The sequence below is a fragment of the Diceros bicornis genome, chromosome 11 (genome assembly GCF_020826845.1).
Source record: "Diceros bicornis minor isolate mBicDic1 chromosome 11, mDicBic1.mat.cur, whole genome shotgun sequence".
In the NCBI taxonomy this organism is placed as follows: Eukaryota; Metazoa; Chordata; class Mammalia; order Perissodactyla; family Rhinocerotidae; genus Diceros; species Diceros bicornis.
The window spans coordinates 18,227,802-18,252,611 of record NC_080750.1 but is presented as its reverse complement, the minus strand read 5'-3'; the positions used below and the strand labels follow the sequence as shown (position 1 = coordinate 18,252,611).

At 34.8% G+C, this 24,810-nt stretch overlaps 1 protein-coding gene across 1 annotated transcript in view; it reads right to left on the bottom strand.

Moving 5' to 3' along the window:
* FAT4 (FAT atypical cadherin 4) overlaps window positions 1–24,810 on the bottom strand; it is a 157,787-nt gene that overhangs the window by 61,380 nt on the left and 71,597 nt on the right. The window contains exons 3-6 of the mRNA XM_058550025.1: window positions 20,145–20,406; window positions 18,461–18,811; window positions 12,170–13,092; window positions 11,164–11,338 (exon numbers count right to left, since the gene is read on the bottom strand). Of these exons, the coding sequence (XP_058406008.1) occupies window positions 11,164–11,338; window positions 12,170–13,092; window positions 18,461–18,811; window positions 20,145–20,406 (1,711 nt within the window). The remainder of the gene's footprint in view (window positions 1–11,163; window positions 11,339–12,169; window positions 13,093–18,460; window positions 18,812–20,144; window positions 20,407–24,810) is intronic.

The following is a 24,810-nucleotide window of genomic DNA, read 5'->3' as shown; positions in this document are numbered from 1 at the left end:
TACTTATGTCACTAGCAGATATGATACAAAGTCTTACTAAAAATAAAAAGAAGTGAAACAATCACCAGTTATCAACCTTGGAAACAAAATTCTCACTTAAGACAAATACTCTGTTAAAGTAACCAGATTAAGCCCAAGACAGAGTTGCTCATGCTAAACCACTTGTCCGCAAAGCAGAACTTAACTAAGTTTCTGCGCTCGGCTCTCCCAGAAAACCAATCAGCGCTTGCTTGCTCAGCCCAAGTTACCTGACCCAGCTCCAAGACGTCCCTTCGCTCCATATAAGGAAAGTAACCCCACCTCAATCGATCAGCAAATGCCCAATATAATCTTGTTCCTGTTCACTTGGGTCTATAAAAAATCTCTTGCCCTGTACAGCTCTTTGAAGCTCCTTTCTATCTGCTAGATTGGATGCTGCTTGATTCATAAATTGTTGAATAAAAGCCTACTAGATCAGTAAATTGTCTGTGGAAAAATTTTCTTTTAACAACTCTATCAGAAATAACCAAAATTGCCTTAGACTCAAATACAGAAGCAAGTTAAATGCAATTAATTTCCAGTAATTACAGATAACCCCAGTGCTATTTGACTTATGGAATCATTGGTGCCTTATGGAAAGTTTCCAGGCAATTTTCATTATCAAAAATGTTCATCATAATAGACAAGCCAAGCTCTTCTCCAATATTTTCCCACAAATAATACTGACAAAAAGCAATCTTTCCGGAACATTTGGAAAACAACTATCTTCAGATGTAAAATGTCATATTCCACATTTCTGATCCCTTGTTTGATTATGGAGCTATTTGTAATGCAATGACTCTCTCAACTAAGCAATATGACAGATAGTATTAATTTAAATGTCCTCATATCCTCACCAAGAAAATAAAGCATGGTTATTAGCCTTTCTAGCTTTTAGAATTAACTTTTGCAAAAGCGTCATGTTTCCCCCCCATTAAAAAGTAATTTCCAATGTCTGCATAAGAATGAAGTTTATTCCCTCTTTCAGTCAGATGATAAATGCCCTTAATTAGAAATGCTAACATCTGAACTTCTCCCCTCAGACATATTAATTATGCTGACACATAGACACTTCATAACTAAACTTTTTAACCAAATCTATAGCCAGAGTATTTCCATATCTCTTTAATACTAGACTGAGAATAGATAAAGAATAATGTATTTAATTTGTGCACTGATTAATCTCCCTCCCCCAAATTAAATGCAAACACACACACAGCCCAACTGACTCATTGTATGTACATGTATGTGTATATCATATATAGTGTATATTCTTACTATAATATATAACATTTGCTTTGCAATCTATTTTATAAAATCCCTGGATATGTATTTCCCAATTTGATGAGGAGAGCAATCCTTTGATGTCAAATAAATAAATATTCTTATTTTCGAGCTGCTTTAATGGCTGAAAACTGCAAGGTTTTTTTTTTTTTTTTTTTTTTTGCTTCCTAAACCAATGTCTTTTTAATATAAAAATATTATTTAATCCAAAGAGAAGAAACTCTTATAAACATGGTCTATGTATGACATAATATGGTAGACAAGCTACTCTGTGGGAAGCAGTGAGTAACAGGTAAGGCATGTGCTCCCTGGTGAGACTGACTGGCTTCAAGTCCTGTTTTCATGGATAAACAGCTGCATGCCTAAGCCAAGGTGCTTACCTGCTCTAATATTCAGTTTTGTTTTGGTTTTTCTTTTAATCCATAAAATTGGAATAATAGTATCTAATTTACAGGGCTGTTGCAAGATTAAAGGAGATAATATAATACAAATTCTGGCACATACAAGCACTCAGTATGCGCAGAATGAATATTGTCTCAAGTTTATGACTTCCCAAGTTGTACTTCCACTCAAGTGTCTTCCCTGAGAACTAAACTTTTATATTTATCTACCTGACATCTCCATTGGATATCTCATAATATCTGAAATACAATATACCCCAAAAATAATTCCTGATCACCTGCCCTAAAATCTTTTCTCTCTCCATTTCCAAATTTCTTAGGCCAATAATCTAGGTCTCATGCTTGATTCATCTCTTTCCCTAACTTCCTACACCTCCAATTCCATCATCAAGTCCCATTGGCTCAATCTTCAAAATGGGTAAAATATATCACTACTTCACCCCACCGCCACACTGTCACTTAATTTCAAACACTATCTTCTTTCTAAGCTGCTGCTTTAACGGCATTGTAATCATCATCTCTATTTCTATTCTTGTTCTCCACAACTGCCACAAAACCAGACCTTTCTAAAATCCCCTGTCACTCCTCTGTTCAAAGTCCTAACAAGGCTTCTCCTCATTCTTTGAATAAAATTAAAGCTCCTTACCCTAACCTGAAAAGTTTACGTGATCTAGCCTCTGCCTACCTCTTCCAAGACTCTTCCTCTCTTTTCCTCTAGCCCAGCCATCCAGGCCTTCCTACTGTTCTTTGGATACAGCCAGCTTGATCCCTGCCTCAGGGCTGTTGCATCTGCAAGCAACACTATTTACCCAGATCTTCACATTTTACTTTCCTAACTATACTATCAAAAATAACGCCTCCAATTCCTCACTCTCTAGTCACTTAACCTGCTCCATTTAACTTCATAGTATCTCACATCATTCCTGCTCTATGTATTATAATTTATGATCTATCTTTTTGACTAGAATGTGCCCTCTTGGAGGACAGAGATTCTCACTTTCTCACCACTGTATCTCCAGTACCTGGAGGAATACCTGGAAGGGACTGTTCTGTAAATATTTTCCAACAAAATTATATGAAGATGTTTGTTACATATTAATACAGCCCATAAAAGCATGAGTCTCATTGACTATAATCATAACACACTTATAAGGTCTTTAAATTAGCATCATAGTTTGATTTTAATAAATGTAAAATATTAACAGTGATAATTGGCAATATTATCATCTTCCACTTATAAAGCCTAATGAATGTTTAACATTTTCTCCTACTTAGCATTTAATTTGAACAATGCCTAAATTTATGCTTATTTTCAAAAGATCAATATTGAAGTTACTGATTCCAATTAAAGTTGGCTTCACTTAAAATATTTTGAAACATTTATTTATTTGGAGCAAGAAAAATAAGAGGTGGATGTTCTATTTGTTAAAGTACAATGAACAGCATATAAGAAGAAAAGGTTTCTTAAAACTGCCTTTTTGGAAACCTGTGTTATTCAGTGTCAGCAGATCCTGATTTATAAATACAGTGTGGGCGAGCAAGAACTCAGGTGAAAGGCAGAAATCTTGGATATTGCTCTTGACTCTTGCCACTCTCTGGGTCTGCAAGCTCTGGCAAACTGCCTAATTATTCCAGCCCTCAATTCTCTTACCCAGAAAATAAAGGAAATGGTCTGGCTCAACTCCAAGAAGTCTTCTGGCTCTAAAATTATCATTTCAAATCAGATTTCTCTAACTTAGAATTTTTTCATATATAGTTCTCTTTAAGAAATCCCTCCAGGTTACACACTGAATTATAACTGCGACACCCCTCTATCGTCATACCGTCTTGTTTTACTGCTTTCTCACATACTAATTCGGTTTTCTGAAAGAGTAATGGAAGACATTAATGGCCCACTCGCTTTGAATTTACTGGCGAGGGCATAAGATCATCTTAAATTAAAAAAAAATTCTAAGAGACCTGGAAAAATTACTTGTATAGATATATATTAATTGGAATAGTTTACCAAAACACCAAAATTTCCATAACAAAACTCAAAACAAGCAACATTTTTCATATTAGCTTTATATGAAGAGTCATAGGTCCTTATTTTTAAGCTGTGTGAAGCCAAATACTATACGTAGGATATATTTTTTGTAGCTAAACGGGTGCTCGGGTATTTGGGAGATATGGAAGGTAAGTAACACCACATAGAGTAGAGACAAGACCTACCTAGAAACATCTAATAGATAGTAGAATTGAGTAAGAGCCAGAGGGTTCAGGGCAGAGGCATGAGAACGTAGCTCAAACAGTATTTTAAGCACTTGAAACTGAATTAGAGCCATAAAATGCTTCAGTGGGTCTTTACATATGACTGCAATTTATCACATCACACTAAACACCACAGCCTTAAACACTTGTGCTGCTTTTCAAAGCAGAGGTCAATTTGAATGACCACAACCAATGTAGCAAAAACTTCTGGAATTTCAGCCATGAGTTAAAACATACTGGCACTTTTCCTTTTGGTAGGTTCTTTGAAAAATCTGCAAGTTATATATATATATATATATATATATATATAAAACAATAAACTAAGTATGGTAAATAATTATGAAATAATAGGATGATAATTAATACTATCATCCTTTTTTTACTCATTAAATCATTCATGTTCAACAAACGTTTATTCTGCACCTGCTATGTAGCAGGTTCTGTTCTAGTGTTTCTGGAAATTCAGTTTTGAACAAGACTTAGGAAGTTTACTGGAAGGATGATACATATTATTGGGGTAAATAAATTACACATACTCACATATTATATTATATATAAGCATATATTTTTAGATATCAGTTAGTGTTGAGAAGAAATCACAACAAGGTAAAGTGATAGAGAGTGACCTTGGGGACAGGGGAAGTGGGACCATTAAGTTGGTGGTCAGATAAGTTCTCTCTGAGAAGTTGACGTTTTACCTAGATAGGACAAAATGACCAAGAAGTGAATGTGCTCCCCCTTAAAACAACAAGAACAATGGCAACAAAAACAGCCAGCTACAGAGTAGAACACTCCAGGCAGAGTGAACTACAAGTGCAAAGGGCCAAGGGCAGGAAAAGGTTGGCATTTTTAGAGGCCAGATTAACTGGCATTGCCAATTTGCAGCAAATGCTTAGCAACTGCTCTCCCGAAGCAAGTTACTCGATACATAGCGTTGCTAATTTCTGTGGTATAAATACTCCCACACTGGCAGATTTCAACCTACTAGCATGAAAACACTGAACACCAAGTTGGGAGGTGACAATGGTTGAGCCTGCCCAGTGCACCATGGCAGGCACACGATAAAGGTGGCAGCAAGTGATTGACAGAAGAGGTCAGAGAGGTGGACAGAAGCGCCATCATTTACTGCCATGTGGTCAACGGTAAGAAACTTAGGCTTTATTCTTGGAAACCACTGAAGGGTTTTTAAGCAAGCGATGGGGCATGATGATCTAATTTATGGTTTTAAAGTTCATGAGCTGCTTTGTTGGAGAATGTACTGTGGGGGAGAAAAGTTAGGCAGTTAGGAAGCTACCACAGAGCCCTGGCTTAGACCAGGGTGGTGATAATGGAAAAGAAAAGTGGATAAATTCAGGACATTTTTTGATATTTTTTTGAGGCAGAGTCTACTTGTCAAAGGACTTGTTGAATGTGGGGTACAGAGGAAGAGGAATGGAGAATGATAACAGCAATTGTGAAATTGTGGACAGAGAGCAATTTATGGAGAGTAGGGAGTTGTATGGAGTCACAAAGTTTTATTCGGTCTTACTAAACTTGAGATGTCCAGGTAACATGCTGACTAATATTAATAGCCAAAATAAGTCATTCTCTTATTTATTCCTGTCAACAAACTTTTCATGTAGGAATTAGTATATCCATTTTATAGACATGAACATGAAGGTCATTTGCCCAAGGTCATGTACTAGAAAATGGCAGAGGTGGGATTTGAGCCTCAGTTTAACTATAAAGCTATGTATTTACCTCTAGGATACACTTCCATTTTGTAAATTAATTCTCTTAATTGTTTTCTTAAGTATATTGCTCTGGGTTCCCTGATAATTCCCTGCTACTTACTATATGAAAATCATATTATTTTATTTATTGCATGTATGAGAAAATGGTAAGGAAAACTCCTGTAAGGAAGGCTACTTGGAACTAGAATGCCAAACCATGTGAAGGACATTAACTGTGTTAGAGTCAGCTCCCCTCTTAGAAGGAATCTCATAGTGCTGGGTTCTCTGCAGTACCTGCATCACTGGACCAAGTTGAAGCTTTAGCCTCCCAGGAATTTCTACTTGGTACAGTACATATTTCTAGAAGAAATGACAGTAAGTAATACAGAATAAAGGCAGAGTATCCAGACATTTAATTATAGTTTAACAAAATATCATCTTTGAGTTGTAGTCTCAATTCATTAAATTACTGTTTAGCAAATTAATCTTATAGAAAAAAACAAGGTAGAATTATTACATCTGTTCTGGTTTTGTTATTTAGCAATGTAACATTCAGTCCCACACACATATGATAGTGCGGTTGTAGCTCATTTCAAACAGTAGACAGGAGTAGTTAGAAAGTTTCCAGATGTGCTACTCCCCAGCCCATGCAGTCAGTAAATAAAAATATGATGATAGTGGAATGCTAATATTTTCTCCAAAAAAAAAATTCAAAGATTTAGAGGTTTGCTGATAAAAAAGCCGCCGCTTAAATTGCTGCCATATTGCCAAAGTGACCCACCCTTGGGCTGCCATCAGGTAAGAATTTAAAAAGAGCAAAGGAAAAGAGATTTGTGACCTGAGGAATAAAACTGTCAAACTTTTTTTTTTGTTTAGAACACTTTGACATTTCCCTGGTTCTTAGAACACTGCAAATTTCAGACTAACATGGCATCTGGGATCTAAAAGCTGCCATATTTTTCTGAATTTTCTCATGTCATATACCAATTTGACTTTTAAATCATAGCAGTGAATACGTATTTTAAATCTTGTGTCAGAGACTTCATTCCTGGAATACAGGATGAAACTGCAGATTCTGAAGCCTAATATCTAACACTCTCATTCTCCCATAAAAGTGCTTATTCATGATATCAAATGCATGCAAAGGAATGGAACATAAAATCATGGTCATATACAGTTTTAATGACTTTAAGATCATCTAGTCCAACTTCCCTCACAATTTCTGATTGCTTTCTGCATCATCCATACTAAATGATCTTCAGGCACCTAACCGAATACTTCTACTCCGGTCGCCTCAGAAACACCAGTCCATTTCAGGGCAACTCAGAAAAACCATTCTTATAAAAATCTGTGCTCTGGGGCCAAGTTCAACCAATTCTCTAATTTCCAGGACTGCCAAAATACTGTGACCTAAGGCACCTGTGTCACTGAATCTCATTTATGCTTCCCACCATGCTCCTCAGCATCATATTTAAGGCTCTGAATGACAAACTTCCAAATACCTTAATTGTACTTCCCTATAACTCTAGAAAATTCTCTAGAGAATTTTCACTGTCTATAACTTATAACTCTCCCATCTCACCATTGGGCAGAATCTACACGCACATGGTCTTCATGTTACTCATTTAATGGCCACAATTCTTCATAGAAATTAGAGTTATACTTCTACTGTTTGTCCTTATATTAAGAATCCTAGGTCCCCGATTTTCCTCGGGATCAATAGCATCAGGAACTCACACACTATGGCTCCCTGGAACCAGGACTTGTTCTTGTGCAGTCTGCACATTTAGACCAATGCTTTACTGAATCTCTTCCTTGTAAAAGTTCCTCCTAACAGGCTGACTCACCCGTGTCTATCAGAAGAGAATACTTTTAGTTCTATCATTTCAAGTTTGCTTGCTTTCTTTTATTCCTAATGAAATGTCCCTTTTATGTTGTCATTTTGATGGAAAAACAGCATTCCAAGTGGTAGTTAAGTTTACTGGCTAGCCCACGAAATCCTCCTTAACCATAATTTGGCTGAAATACAGTTTTTAAAATCTGTGGTCTTTTTGAATGGTTAAACACTTACTGTGAAAATATTCTTTGGAAGTTTGAAAGAACTATCTGATACATATAAAATGAAACAATATGAACTGCAATTTTAAAATAAATTTTATAAACTAGTCCATACACTTTATTTTTTGCTGAGGAAGTTTCATACTGAGCTAACATCTGTTGCCAATCTTCCTCTATTTTGTATGTAAGCCACACAGCAGCATGGCCACTGGCAGACAAGTGGTGTAGGTCCACACCTGGAAACTGAACCCGGGCTGCCAAAGCAGAGAACACTGAACTTAACCACTAGGCTGCCGGGGCTGGCCTCGTATATCTTTTTTTTTTTTTGTGAGGAGATCAGCTCTGTGCTAACATCTGCCAATCCTCCTCTTTTTTTTCTTTTCTTTTTTTTTTTTTTTTGCTGACGAAGACTGGCCCTGGGCTAACATCCGTGCCCATCTTCCTCCACTTTATATGGGACGCCGCCACAGCATGGCTTGCCAAGCAGTGTGTCGGTGCGCGCCTGGGATCCAAACTGGCGAACCCCGGGCCGCTGCAGCCGAGCGTACGCACTTAACTGCTTGCGCCACCGGGCCGGCCTTCATATATTTTTTAATAAGTAAGGAACAGGGCAAATATTTCTAAGAATTTTAAAATGTTTAAAGTGGGTGGATCACAGTTCTTGTTACAATTGTTAGATACATTATGTGATAGACCTATTTAGCAATTTAACATATGTTGTATCAACTAAACCTTATAATAAACTACTTTGTAATTACTATTATCCCCATTTTACTGAGGAAGATACTGAAACTGAGAGAGATGATACACGTTGTCTGAATCACAAAGATAATTATGACAGAATCGGAATTCAAATTGAGATCAATTTAAATAAAAAGCTTTTATTATTATATTATATAGACTATTATTGGGTTTGCTCTGCAAATAAAATAATTTTGGAAATGAATCTTTTTTTCAAATTTTACTTTACCTACACACTAAAATCTTCAGTATACCCTGACTTGGAAGTCAGTTATGCTAGGGTCTGAATCCTGCCCTGCTTACTTGCTAGCTATACTATCCTGGGCCAATTATTTAACCACTCTGAGTTTGGGATTACTGTAAGTAAAATGGAAATAAAAACACCTAAGTCTTTGAGATGGTAAAACAAATTAATGTGCAAAAATGGGTTAATATCTGTAAAACCTGGCATACTGCATGACACAAGCGGCCGTATATCAAGAAAACAACCATTCCCTTCCCTTCCACAATATCCCCTCCTTGGCTGCACAGGCACACGAAAAGATTTTTAAATTCTCAGAATTATTTGGTTGAAAACAGGCACTCTTGTCTACATAGTTACGTTCTTTCTCTGCTATGGCTTTTGACTTAGAATGTCCCCAAGTACAAACCCTCTGAAGGAGAACCTCTGTGGGCTGTGCCCTACCCAGCCTGGGTCATCTCCTACTACACCCTGATTCTCACAATCACATCCCGCTCCCCAGCCTGGGCTGACCTCAACATGACACACCCTCTGTAGCCAGCTTTATAGTGACTGATGCCTTAGGGAAATTGATTCCTGGTTTCTCCTCCCCCACTTCAGCTCCGCAAAGGTTCTATATTGGTGTGTGCCGAGAATTGACCACACATTTCCAGGTGTAACTGGGGAGGAAAGTGGAGACTGGGATCTCTTAGTAAGAAAACCTTGGTTCCGAATATCTGACTCCCTACCAGTTTCTACTCAGTTTCATCCTCTCTTCTCTCCAGATGACTCTTGAAATACTGGGTTGATTTGAGCAATGTGGTAGTGACTGCATTTTTCACATGAGATTGCTACCATCCGTGCCCACCAACCATGAAGCACAACACGGACTACAGCCATCATGAAATATGTTTCAGATCCACTAGGTTTAAATTTTATGTAGTTACCACACTACGTTACATGCTGTTCGTCATTCCTCAGGACTTTCTACTTTGCATAAAATGCAACGTGGTCATTCACACATTAAAAAAATACACAGAATATTGTTTTCTTTCATAAAGCAATAGTCTGAGATAATTACACTCCCAAAAGTAAATGGTAAATAATATATAGAGAAAGCCACCTCACTTAATAATCAGAGGCACTATAATTGGAATATTTAACATGTTATTTAAAATAAAATGTTTAAAATTAAGTAAATAATTTAAAATAAAATATTTTAAATTAATAATATTTAATATTTTATTTCAATAAATCTATCATTACTTGTAATCTCAAAATCTCCTGCTCTTTTATGAGAATTGGTGACATGAAACAATATATTGTATACTCTGAAACTGGTCATATATAACAAAAATATTAATACCTTATATTCATCAGAAACATTTCAACAACAGTAAAAACAACTCATTTAAAAACTCAGAATTGTTCTTCTATATTAGGATCCACACATCTACAAGAATATATAAATATATTAAATATGTATAATTTCAGGCATTTGAGGTTCCAATAAATCTGCCTGGGCTTAAAACAATTTCAATAAATTTTTAAAAAATATGTCAACATTGTTAAATTCTTTAATACTTAGATACTAAGTTGTGGGAATTTTTGTAAATGAATGTTACATAAGGACAATGTTCCATAATTCATTAATACTTTTGGAAATCAATGACTCATTCATTCATTCATTCATTTTTTCAACAACTATTTAAGCAATACTTATTTCTTCAAGACACAAAGATTCTTTGACAAATTTTTAATTGTTTCAATTTTGAATTAGAAGTATTCAGTATGAATCGAGTCAATATATGCAAAACGACATAATGGTAAACAGTAATACCACTTTTTTTTTAATAGATTGTATTTTGTGCTACCTGTTATACAACTTTATGTAATTACTATTTCCAAACACTAACAGTAAATGTATACTGCCTTTCATTATTTCTGTGGTGGGCCATTACACTGCTAACTTGGGCCATTACACAGCTAGCTCAACGAGAACCCTGAGCTCTCTCTCACTGATACTGTTTTTGGAGCTCTGTGGGGCTACATCAAATGCCTATTACAGCTCCTTACAATTTTGCAGAACCTAGGTGACTAATGAAGCAGAACTCTAGACCCACTCACTTAACTCCATGACCAGTTAGAACCACCTGAATGTTTTCAAAGCTAACGTACTTGAAATGCCTCGTGGCTCAAGTGGTGGAATATCAGGCCACTCCAGAGGTACTCAGGTGGCTTACAGACAAGTACACATTTTGTCTCACAGGAAGAGAGCTTTGTTTGTAATATGCTTAAGCCCTTAACGATGTACATATAATTTTTATAAGTGATACTGTGCTATAAATTATATAGATATGGATTTCCAAGCATTAGTAAATTTCAACAAATGTTTAATTTAATGGTAGACAAAAGTACTTTCATTCACTTACATTATGAAGAAATTCTTTACAACCAGACAAGGTTATACCAGATTTACCTGCATCTGTGGCCGTGATCACCAAGACAAAGTGCTCCTTTGTTTCCCGGTCCAAACTCTGTGTTACTCGAAGTTCTCCACTAGCTGAGAGAGTAAAAGCATTGTCTTCATTACCACCAAATAGAACATATGAGAGTTTGCTGTTGGAACCTTGATCATCATCTCTTGCTACCACCTGTGGGAGAGAATAATACATGCCATGAATGTGAGTAAAACTAACACACTATATACCACGAAATAAAATGTATCAAGGAGTTAGAGGGCGCCAGCCCTGCGACGTAGTGGTTAAGATCAGCGTGGTCCACTTCAGTGGCCCGGGTTCAGGCTCAGATCCCACGTGCGGACATATGCCACTCATCAGCCATGCTGTGCCAGTGACCCACATATAAAGTAGAGGAAGACTGGCACATATGTTAGCTCAGGGCTAATCTTCCTCAGCAAAAAAAAAAAAAAAAAGACATAGAGCCATATGTACCAGTATTAAAAGGTTCCAAAGACATATTTTTAAGTTTCAAGTAAAAGACAAAAATAGTACCGAGTGGTACATATTATTTGTGTAAAAACGTGCATAAAATCAATGCACAGCATTTTTGGAAGGATTCACAAAAAATCGTAGCAGCAGTTTCATCTAGGTAGTTGGATTTGTAAAGAGGGAAGGGAGAACCACATTTATAACAAAGTTTTCAACCTTTTACACACTTTTTTTGTGTTACCATGTGCAGATATTACTGTTGTAGTGAAACAAAATTCAGAAATACACAAATACATAAATGTGTGCAACATGAGTATACACAGAACATAATTGAAATGCAATATTTAATCTACAAGGAAATTAATAGTTTCTTAGGTATAATTTTTATAAGCCTTTCCTTTTCAAGATTTGCTAAATCTGCAATTAAGCATTTATGGATGAGTATGAGGAAGAGGGTGGGGGAAGCATGAACATTGCAATTAAATTAGATGTCTTATAGTGAACACAATATTTGTTTTATTTAAATATACTGACCTGAAGAATTGTTCTGGGTAGGGTCCCTAAATTCTCAGGGACATTTACAGAATACGGAGATAGCTCAAATATGGGAACAAAATCATTAATATCCAGTAGAACAACGCTAACAGTGGCGGTATCGGTTCTAGGGGTACTGCCCCGATCTGTTGCCTGAACAGTTAAAAAGTAAGTAGGTGTCTTCTCTCTATCCAAAGGCTTAGCCACAGTGATTGCACCTGTGACAGAGTCAATTCGAAATTCCTGATTGGTATTACCATCAACGATGCTGTAGCGAACCTGTCCATTTGTACCTTCATCTCCATCTGTTGCATATACTTGTATTATATCTGTTCCAGTAAGTGTATTTTCATTAATCTCCACTTTATACAAAGTCTGAGCAAAAATAGGGTTGTTATCATTGATGTCAAGTACTATAACTACAACCTCTGTAGATGAAGAGAGAGATGGTTGACCTTTGTCTGTAGCCACCACTGTTAGAGTATAGTTAGAAACCTCTTCTCTATCCAGTTCTCCAGTGAGTCTCACTTCACCATCAATGGTCCCAATACTGAACTTGTTTCCTAAAGGGTTCAGTAGGGTGTACTCAATATAGCTGTTTGGGCCACTGTCTGGGTCGGTTGCTTGAGCTTTGAAAACAACAGTATCAATAGGTGTGTTTTCGGGAATGTATGTCAATTTAGGGGAAAGAAATGTTGGTGGGTTATCATTTACATCCAACAAAATAATGGAGACTTGAGCAGTGCTTGTGAATCTGGAGGCTGGAAGCTGCGGCAGGTCGTGCACCTGAACAACCAGGTTGTAGAAGGACTGACTTTCGCGATCCAAAGCTTTTTGGACTTTCAGGACACCATTCTTGTCAATGGTAAACTGCCCCAGGCTATCACCTGAAGCAATGCTATAAGCCAGCTGGGAGTTGATGCCTGAAATGTAAGGGAAAAAATTAAATTTTCTCAAATGTGTACTGATGGCAAACTAAGCTGCACCAAAAACTCCATAATATGAAATTGCGTATTTGATATGTGATGGTTCCAAACACACCTTATCGATGATTTAGCTGCAGTTAGTTTTCTTTGTAAGTAATACATATGCATAATTCTTTTCCTGTTAACTTTTGATCTGAAAAGATGTTTACAATCTGGTGAACAAATGATCTATATACTGCTTTTTATTTACTACAGTGCTGAAATGTTAAATTACGGAAGTAAAGAGGAGAAAAATATTTCAGAGAGCAGATATTTTCCTATAGATTTCCTTTTTATATCACATAATTCCTGAGGGTTCAACATTAACAGTGCCACACTCTATACTATTAGCCAAACATTTATAACTTCAGTAATTTATTGAGGCCAACACTAATTTTCAGAGAAGGGTAATAAAATTTTCTGATGTATGGCATTAGTCATGGATGCTTTAAATCTACTTTTACATTTCTTGTCAGAACCAATAAATACTTTTTAATTCCTATTAAGCATCTGGCCAATGCCCTTTGCGAAAATAATTCTCTCACAAATTTTATTATGTGTATATTTAATGTTTTTTAAAGGTATTCTTTGAAGGAAATGTTAGCAGTAAACTTATTCATAAAAGACTTCAAATATAAATGCTCACCCTATTACTGGGCTATATTTAGAAAATATTTTATCTGTTTTTCATAGGAATGTGTCACTTTTTAATTTAAAAAAATGATATATAAATCTTCATTTCAGAAAATGATTGCAAAGATTCTTCTAACAAAGATGACATGGAGAATAGATCAGCCTATTGTTTTAGTAAATAATTTAAAGATAAATAACAGATAGGCAATGAAAACAGAAAGAAAAATCAGATTTCCTGCTCCACAATAGTGTTTTCTTCATTGGTCCATAATGCCATGTGCATTTTTATATTATTATAAAGATGTCGGGATATTGTAGGATATTATAAGAATTGCTGAGAAATATATTGATTTTATACTCTGGGATTTTATACTAGGTAAAATCTATTGAGTTACATAAATTGCTTACAAATAGCTCCTATATTTCTGAAGTTAATTTCAACTATTCAGTTGTCAGAAATGATGTGCACTCTTTGCCAAGAATCTTTAGAACCATTTGGTCACTTTTTTCCTCTTTTTTTCTTAAAAAAAGACTCTTTCTCTGATTCTATGAATACTTGAGTTAGCTTTTGCCTTTTCTTGAAACTCATCAAGTCCCTTACAAAGGCAAGTTTTAGTTGAGTAATGGGATTTTCTTTTCTACCTGTTCTTTTTTAAAAATGCTAGAACTACTCTTTTCCTGTGTTTTGATGGTCTCTATCTAATGTCCTTTGTCTATATGTTGATACAGAGAAAATAGTTATGAAGACAACTTTCAGGCACTGGCTTATTCCCAAAAATTTCTAGGATAAGTAAGGGTTGAGTAGATCTTTGAAAAGGTAATATTTTCCCCCTCATTATGAGTTGTGGCTTTTAATCTTTATAGTTTAAGACCCTTCGCAAGCAAACAAAGCAGAGGTTATAAAGTTCAGAATACTTAGGACTCTGAGGATCAGGAAAAATATGAATAAGTAAAGCTAATGGAGACCATAGGTCAATTCACTAGAAGGAGATAGAGAGAATTTTAAGATCTGGATAGAACAGGGTCAACAACCTACTTCAATATCTTGACTTAAAATTCCATTGGTTTAGGGAAGAAAAATTCCATCAATTGGTGCAAAAAAAAAGTTCCATCGACAAGTGGAACATATGCATATATAGATATATATGTATCTCCTTAGAAAATAATTTGTATATGTCTATATCCTTAGAAAGTAATTTGATTTAAAATATATATAGTCTTACGTATTTTATATATATCATATATATTTAGTTTTTTTAATCAAATTACTCTTTAAAGAAATTTTCTGCATTTTTATGGCTAAATCCTTTGGTGAATATTGAATTCCTATTCTTTGAGGCACAAATTCAGACACAATTATTATTGAGAAAAAGTTATGAAAACATCTGGATAAAAATAATACCAACAAACAGAGATATAAAATCTAGTTCTATGCAAGCATATAAAATCTTTCACGCCCAAGATCAAAAGAAATTAAAAGTACTGACAAACTTGCACACGGCTACTAAGTGATGAGCTAGCATTTCTACATAAATCTACTGGAATGCAAGCAATTCAATCAAGGATCTGAACACCCTCAGTGCACTGTGTATGCCACTTCCTTGAATAAACAACTAAATTGCAGAAGCAAAAAGAGAACATGATACCAAGATTTCATAGCCTCATTGTAAACAACAGAACAGCCTCTTTTTTAGGAAAAAAGTTTGGTGGGGTAGGTGGGTGGAGGAAGAAAGAAGTATTAAACTTTAACTGGAATTATGAAAAAAGAAAAATTTGATTTTATATTCAAATTCATAACGACAAATATGAGATATCAGGTTCATTATAAATGAACTGATAACAATCATTAACTCGGAGATATTTTAGATAAACATAAAAATATAACTACTTTTGTGCAAATACTGTAACACCATCTAAGAAACAGCTCGCATCTCAGGAACTGAAACTTTGCCGCTGCAATTATAGGCCATGGGAGCCGTCTACATTTCCTTTACCATAAAGAAAAGGACTTTTCATTACTAACAAGTCTAAGTGACTTTGGGCATGTGCTCTACATCTAGAAAATACATGTAGACATATTCAAACTCAAAATTCTCCCCAACCATTGTTGTATCCTGAAAAATAGAGAGCTTAGGCTATTTTTCTCTCTCTGCTCTTTATGTTTATCAGATATTCATCAAATATCTGAATCATGAAACAGTAAATATATTATTTTAAAATTCTATAATTTATCCATAAGTGTTTGGACTTGAATTCAGTGGGCTTTTACAGCCTACCAGATCTTTAAACCTAAAAGCACTCCATATATCTAACCATTTGTGTTCAATGTTCTGAAAGTGATTTAGTTACATAATTCTTTCTGGCAGTTTTATTGTGTGTGGTGGGTTGTGTTGGGTTTTTTTGCTGTTGCTTTTTATTTCAGTCTCATGAATAATTCAGTTCCAGGAAATACAGCACGTAGCCATAGGCATATAGTTCTGTTGTGAAATGTGTACATTTATTCACAGTCCATAAGTGTTGTCTAATTATTTCTATGATGAACTGGTATTTGCTAACTTATACAGCTGTAGCACACGGAGCTGTTTCAGGTAGCATTCATTGTTATGAAGCAGCTCCAACAAGGTCATCGAGGCAATGGAATATTCAACAAGGTCATCAAGGCAATGGAATATTAAATGTTAAATTTATTTTCATATAAAATTTGTTCATCTAAGAATATCATAATATTACTTCATCAGGAACCTCTTGATCAGAGATTAAAATGAATTTGTTAATTAAAATAATGTCTAAATAATACTGTTTGTGAAATACTTTGAGAACTATTTAGCGTAACTGAGTTGGCAATTTCAAACAAAGAAGGTTACCCTTGTACAGTCTTATCATAATCCTTGAAATTTAGAGAGAATAGGAACTGTGTCCTATATTTTAGGTCAAGGTACAGGAAATCACACTGATAAAAGTATTCAAAACTAAAACAATGGGAAAATGTAGCTTGAAACTTTTACCCAACACAATTAAAGGAAAAAAAAATCTATGGAAAGTAACTTGAAGTCAATAGTTAATAGAGGTCTGTACATATGTGTGCATGGGAAATTCCAACAGGTTTTCACAAAGAGACATTCTTTTTTGCTGTTTTCCCATTTCTCTACATTTTAAGATATAAGGATAAATGAAATCTATTCCAGAGGTACACACAATCCTATGAAACAAAGGGCTCTCTCTAATACATAATAAATAAATCACAAAGAAACACGGCAGAAAATTCTTCACTACAGAAAAGTCAAGACCAGTCACAAAGACAAATAAGAAAATATTCATATCCAGGGAGCAGGTAAACTAATTAAGGTTATAATGGAGAAATCAACTTCCTAAATAGAAATTAACCTCAATTGTATATAAATGTCTAACTAGAGCCAACTGCAGAGCTGAGCTGACGGCCGTGAAATAGGGGCTGCGATGCTCTTAGGGCGGGACTGGGTACATACTAAATACTTGGCGAATGTCAGGTACTGTTGGTAATATTATTAGCAATAGTAGCAGTGCTCATATTACAGCCACTTCTATTTTAGATAGAGTCATGTGTCCAATATTAACTTGAATGAGAGAGGAAAACCTCAAAACGCACTTAATGAATTCTAAAGAAAGCATTTCCAATTTTGTGAATTGAAACATATATAAAATACTGTGCTTTTTCCCTCTCATATCTTTCTAAGTGACATTTCTAGACACTCCTGAAAGGCAACTAAATATAGAACAGAAGGTTGAGATAGAATGGTATTCTGAGATTGCATAAATCATTCAAATCAGTAAGAACCAGGAAATTCTAAATTAAGGTTGATATGCCTAAATCACTAGGCATGTCCTGGGGCTAGAGACCTATTTCCTCTTCAAAGTGCTGTCCCTTGTTTTTTCAACTGATAGGACATTTAGCTGCATCTAATAGAAGAGAAAACAAGGTATTAACTTTCCAAACATTTAGTGGAAGACTGACAATCTGTACGTTATCTCTGATATTATCTGATATATGTATTTACAAAACAGATCTTAGAAGAAAGGCCAGAAAGGTCATGTTTTTAAAGAAAGTTTGTCAAATGCTTTTGCAATAAATAAAAATCATACACGTGTAAAGTCAAGATTTAATGCAAAATCTCAACTTGATTATATAGCAGAAGTTAAAGAGATCAGAGTCTGTCCTTCGAGTCAAAGCACAAAAGCTTGCTAAAATACTAAGAGCAGTTTTCAGTCAGAAATATAAAACTAATTATGCATTCTTAATTATTTTTTTAAGACTGGTTTTCTTTTTGCTTCCAAATTTTATCCCTTTATATTAAAATAATATATGTAAACAAATACTTTTATCTGAGAAAAACCTACCAAAAAGCTATGTTATGACTTCTACATTACTAAACTGCAATACTGCCATGCATTTAAGGAGAAAAAAGTAAGATAAAGTTTATAAAGCTAAAACGATAACAACGCTTGCTGTTAACCTGTTATAAATAAGACTTTAACTGATAAAGTACTTATTTTTTTTTATCCTTTAGAGTTAAATTATAAATCTATTCCTCCATTTTGAATCTATATTCACAAAAAGTAATTTTGTAACAGTTGAGCACAGTAAATAAATATAATGACATTTATATGTCTGACGACATTTTAAATTTTTTTTAGGTATATAAAATAAAGTACATACCATCATCTGCGTCGGTAACATTAAACACAAGAACAGTAGATCCTAGAGGCAGATTCTCCATTAAAGATGTGCTATGTGAATTCAAGCTGAAAATAGGTGGGTTATCATTTACATCCAGTATATTGAAATAAACTCTGATGGTAGTAAATTGTCCGCCACCATCTTCAGCTCGAACAGTGAGGATATAATATTGCTGTGCTTCATAATCTAATATTCGAGTCAAATTAAAGACTCCAGTAACTGGATTCAGGAAAAATATGCCATCTTCATCATCTTCATTCACAATGTATGTAATTTCTCCATTCACACCAGAGTCATCATCTGTAGCTAAAATAGCTGCTACCAAAGAACCTATCAAAAAGCATAAATTAATAGTCTAAAATTAATGGCACAAGGGTATTATTAAGAGAATATATTAAAGAGACAAAAAAAGTATTTGTATGGTAAAATATTTTAACTAGAGAATAACTATGAAAATATATGAACACAACATTCTGCAGATTTCTACATTAACACTAATACCAACATTCCCAAATATTAACAAAGCATATAGCATATTAAACATCCAGTAGATCTTATGTTGCAATGTAAATGTTCTAGGGAATTAATAGTACTTCTGACATTATTTTTCTACCTGGCATTACAAATTCACAAACTATTGATGAATTCAGTGAACATATATTGGGGTCCATTGCTAGTGTCAGGAACTGGGGATTCCAAGCAATAATAGAGACTTCTGCCCAGGGTATACCACTTGACAGCTCATGTGGTCATTGCTATAATTAAGGCAAGAAATAAATGTGATGGGAATATCATGAAGGACAAGAGTAACGTGTCTTGTGGAGTGAAGAGAAACCTGCCATGAGAAGTCGTCTTCTGTAAGTGTTTCATTCCTTTGTCAAATGAGTTTCCAAAACATATGCCTTATTATACAAATTCATTCCAAACGTAATTCAGAATAAAATTTAAATTTCAGATAAGAATTTCCAGTAATGGAAACGAAGCACACGTACACCAGAAACAATAACCAAAAATTGTGGATATCAACTACTAAAACTCAACAATCACAACATAACATGTTAAGAGAAGCAAGGTGATTAACTTAGGATTCATATTCTACTAACATTTATTGAGCACCTGCTAATTCTCAAGGCTTATATTAACAAACTCACATATGTTTCTAAACTAACCTTTACCCTAATTCTAACAGGAATTATCGTTTCCATTTTATGGAAGAAGAAACTGAAGCTAAGAGAAATGAACTAACTTGCCCTAGGCCACAGAATCAGAATTCACAGGTTTTCACGTGCTTTTCTTTGCTTTTTCTATACACAGGAACATAACACATTAGACACATTTAAAGTGGGAAAATAGTATCAAAATTGGGGTTGCCAGAAAAATTACCAACCCATTTCACAAATACTTTAGCAACAGAAGTACCTGTAATTAGTATTCAGATGAATGGCTAACTTCATTTGCTCTCAAAAATGTCGCAATTTGCTTGGGAATTATAGCAAAGACTGTTAATTACAAGATTCAAAAATTCAGCATATATATTTTTATACGTAATAGTATATGGTAAAAACTAGTCACTACTTAAAGTCATGAAGAGGAGCCAAAACATAGTCCATAACTGTAGTCAAACGTGAGCCCTTCAAAATACGCTTGAGGGCGCATCACCTACCTGGGGTTGTGTCTTCTGGGATGTCAAAAGAATACACAGGTCTGGAGAACTTGGGTGTGTGGTCGTTCACATCACTGACGGTGATGTTAATTCTCATATCCGAGGACTGAAGACCATCATCAGCACGAACCAGCAAGGAATATTTGGAACGGCGTTCTCTGTCCAACCTCTTGGTCGCTATCAGATCTCCAGATTCAGGGTCAATGCGGAAACTGTCATCAGCTCCACTAATGATGGTGTATGTGACGAGAGCATTTGCACCCTAAAAAGAAAAGACCAGCATCTGAACTGTTAGAATTAGAACAGTAAGAGCATTGCTCCTTATGTTGAATATGTATTTGAGAAAGCGAGGCTTTGGGGAGTAATTTCATGTGATACTATAGGATTTCAAAAGGTAACAGACCAGTGTAGTATATTACATAGTCTTTAACCACTCACTTCATTAAATAACACAACAAATCTTAGCCTTCAGTATTAGCTACATATTTTTTAAATTCATAAAATATACACATGGAAAGGAGTAAAGTTGTTGCTGTGGAAAATACAGATGATACTACTACTATTAACCACATAACCAGAAGATTTGCTAAAGGCTTGCTCCGTGCCAGCCACTGTGACAGCACTACATATGCGTTATCCCACTGCAATTCACAACTCCATGACATACTATTTCAAAAATGAAGACACTGTGTTCCCAGATGCTAGTTAACTTACACACAGTCGCACTGCAAGTGCTAGTGTGGATTTCAAACCCAAGTCTGCCTGACTCTGAGCTTTCACTCTTTCTGATTCAGCATGAAAAGGTAATTAAATGAGGTAAGTGCTAAATGGAGGAGGCTTGCAATAAGCACTGTAAGAAGCAAGAAGAGAGAGGGATAATTTGGAGTTGATTTATTTAGGGAAGATATAATAGAGAGTGTGTATAGAGCTGAATTGGGTTTTGTAGAATGGAATTTCTTTTCTTTAAAGCAAAGACTAAGGAAAAACATTTGAGGCAAAAGTGCAGAGGGAAGGAGAATGATGTGCTTGGCTTACTGTTGAACAGTTTGGTAGTATGGAGAGATTTAGCGGAGAACGGAAGAAGAAAGTCAAGCTAAAATGTTATGTTATGAGTATATTTTGGAAAATCTCAATCGTAACACAGTTGGCTTGAATTCTATGGCCAAGAAACCACTCATCTTGTTTTAATTGGAAGGGATCTTTTAAGGCTCTTGATAACGTAGGATGGACTAGGGTGGGGAGAGGACAGAGAGGGGAGATAGTGAATAGAGAGTGAATGCACCCGAGACTGGGGCTTCATTTCTTCAGCGTGAAACTTTATACAATTTGTATTCTTTTCAGGTTTCAAATCCTTGTCCTGTAAAGTGAAAGCAGGGATGATTTCCTGTGTTCTCTCAGGTCTTTGAGCTGCGGTCCTCAGAAACTTTGAAGGATGCAGTAGGAAGCTGGCAGAAGGAATGGAAATGTTGAGAAAACTAGAACAGTTCATTAAGTGTTTGTTAAGTGCTAAGCACAGCTCTGAGCTCCTCACTTCATGGGCACTAATTGATTTAATCCTCAAAGGCAAACCACTTAGGTAAGTAGTAGTATTATCCCCATTTTGAGGATAAAGAGACTGAGACATAGGAGTTTGAACCTGGCTATCTTGCTCCAGAACTTAGACTCTAAATTATTATGTACCCAACATAATACACAGGACAAATTAGTAAGATCTGATAGGTTAATGGATATAGAAATAATAGTAACAAGAGTTCTCATCTGTTCAACGTTCCCATATATTCTCATTCCTTCTTTCAACAATTCTATGTGATGGGTAAAAGAGAAGAAAATATTGTTTAATTTCAAATTCCATTAGCTGGGAATTAGGAGAACAGTCTTGCTGAAGACATTTCAGGATAGAATCTAGTTTGATGTAGGAGAAATTATGCAGGAAAATTTTATGTATGGTGTGTTAAAATATTGGAAGGTAGTTTCATAGAAATGGTTACGTGGCAACTGGGATTTGAGAAGAGGGTTGAGAAAAATATCTAAACATCAATACATGTAGGTGATCGTTGAAGCCACAAGATATGTTGAGAGTTTAAATTAGAATAGATAGAGAAAGGAACAGCAGCATAAGGACTGAATATGGACATGTAAAGAGTGGGGAGAAGGAGTAGATGCAGGGATAGACTGAAGAAGAAAGAGGAGGGATCTAGGAGACCAGAGGAACAGCCTACGACAGAGGTTAAAGGGCCCATTTCAAGAAACAGTAGGTTTGAGCAAAGCCAAAAATAAAGAAATTAAAGAGGATTAGAATTAAAGAACCCATCTGGATGTGATGATGAGGGATGCTAACTTCACAGTATTTTAAAATTCATTATAAACTTATCTATATGTTGTTGAAATTATAATCAGTTTGATTTAGATATTTTTAATCATGTATATTATAACTGAAATATTGAGTTAAAGATTATCCACTGTACTGATTGAGATCTGACGCTCTAGAGTCATACTCTGGGGGTTGAATCTCTGCTCTAACTATTTATTAATTGTGTGTCATTGGGCCACTACTTAACCTCTATGAGCCTATGTTTCCCTATCTGGGCAATTGAGATGACAATATTACCTGCCACATCGGTCTGTTGTGAGGATTAAATGAGTTAAATATGTAATGAACCTAGAATAATACTTGAGAAACAGTAAGGATATGACAATGCTAGTTGTTATTTTTATTCCTATTTTTATTACTTTATTATAAGAGAAATATAACGGGTTAAGTGTATTGGATGACTGAGATATCTGCAAGTGAATAACAAATCAAAATAGCAGTGGAGTTGCTATATATCACAGGGAAAATATGTTTTCTGATTTCCTGTTATATGTAATTATTGAGTGTTGACACTGAGGTATAAGTATGTTGGAATTATTGACTTCAAAAATTACTTTTTGATTTAGATATACTTACATAAAACAAAAATACTTTTTACCATTATTAATCTCTAGAAATTTATTTATTAAAATATCCAGGCCAAGAATTCTCAAGAGGATATTAGGAAGAACATAAACTTAGGATGTGCAGGAATATAAGGCTGACATGCTGGGATATTATACCATCTGCATTGTCCATACATCTTTTTCATCGTAGATTAAATATATTTTATCCCACATGGCCAAACACGTAAGGGGATGATTTCTAACAGTTGAAGGCAAAAATGTTCTTTCAAAATGTATGGTATTTAGTAGCATTTGCTATATTTTTGTACTACATTCCCCAAGCCAATATTAACATTTAGTAAAGTGAATGCCTCAAAGCACTTTTTAATTTAGTAATAGAACAGCTGAATTTAACATACTACCCACAATTTATCTTGTATATTCAGGTGTATGTGGAGTATCTAACATATTTATTGTAATGGTATGGTTTAACAAAAACATTCAATAAGAGTTTTAGACTTCTAATCTGACCACATTCTGTACTATTTGCTCTATTTCACAAGGAATTCCATTATTCTGCTAAAGCAGCCCAGGTATGAAAACAGCTACATTCAAGTCTGATCTACTAAAATGGTAATTAGGAAATTTGGAAATTAGGGGGTAGCAAATAAACAAAAACATATTTAAATTACACAAATGGTTTGAAATTTAGAAATGTCCTGTCTACAAAATGACTATAATAATTAATACTCCTAAGGTTATGATAATTCTTCTGAATGGAAGCAAAAGCATCAGACTAATGTTGATAAAACATTCTTTTTTGTGTTCAAAATCAGCTGATGTGGTGAATTAATAGTTCTAGTGAATGTCTGAAAATTTCTGGCCAAGAGTAATAATTTAATTAGGTCTTTTGAAAAGTCTATTTATTTATTTAATATCCAAAATATGCAGTGTCAACAATACCACAAGAATCAAATATCGTATTTCAGCTGCAGCACAGTGGAAATAATGCTGGTTAAAAATATTCTGCTCTCCTGAGGAACCACAGAGACAAAGCACATGGAAGGAATTCTAAAAGTAAATAACTATAAATTGCAAATGCATTTTAAACCCTCAAGTAGGATTTTCAAAAACAGGTATGGTGGTATGAAGCAAAGATTGAGTATTCTGGCCCATCACAAGCATAAGAATTCTGTTTATAAAAGGAAACAGGAGACTGATAGAGTCACGTGCATCTGAAAGATGTGTATCTTGATCCAACATATGTTTCAAATGATATTTAAATTAAGTTCAAAATGTACATGTTGCTTTTTAAAACTGATTTCTTTACCCAGGCATTATTCTCCAGTGCCCTATTAGAATTTCTCTAACATACTAATACTTTTATGTTCAATTTAGTAATTAAGGAAAAATATATAAATAATAAAGAATATACCACCAAATAATTTGCTGATGACCTACGTAATCTTAGTGTTTTAAAAAATTGTCTTAATCTTTCCAAATCAATCCACTGGACAGTTGTGTGACAATTTAATGCTGACCACAAGGAAAGGAAACCCCTTGCATTTCCAATGTTGAGCCCTACTCAAATTAGATGAAGAAAGAAGACATTTGGTAAGAGAGAAAGCATTTCAAATATACATATATTTTCGAATTTAACTAAGAGGTAAGGAGTTGAGAATAGAGTATAAAATAGAATAAACGTTTATCTAAAAGCATTAATATTAATTTATTGTAAGTTACTCAAAAA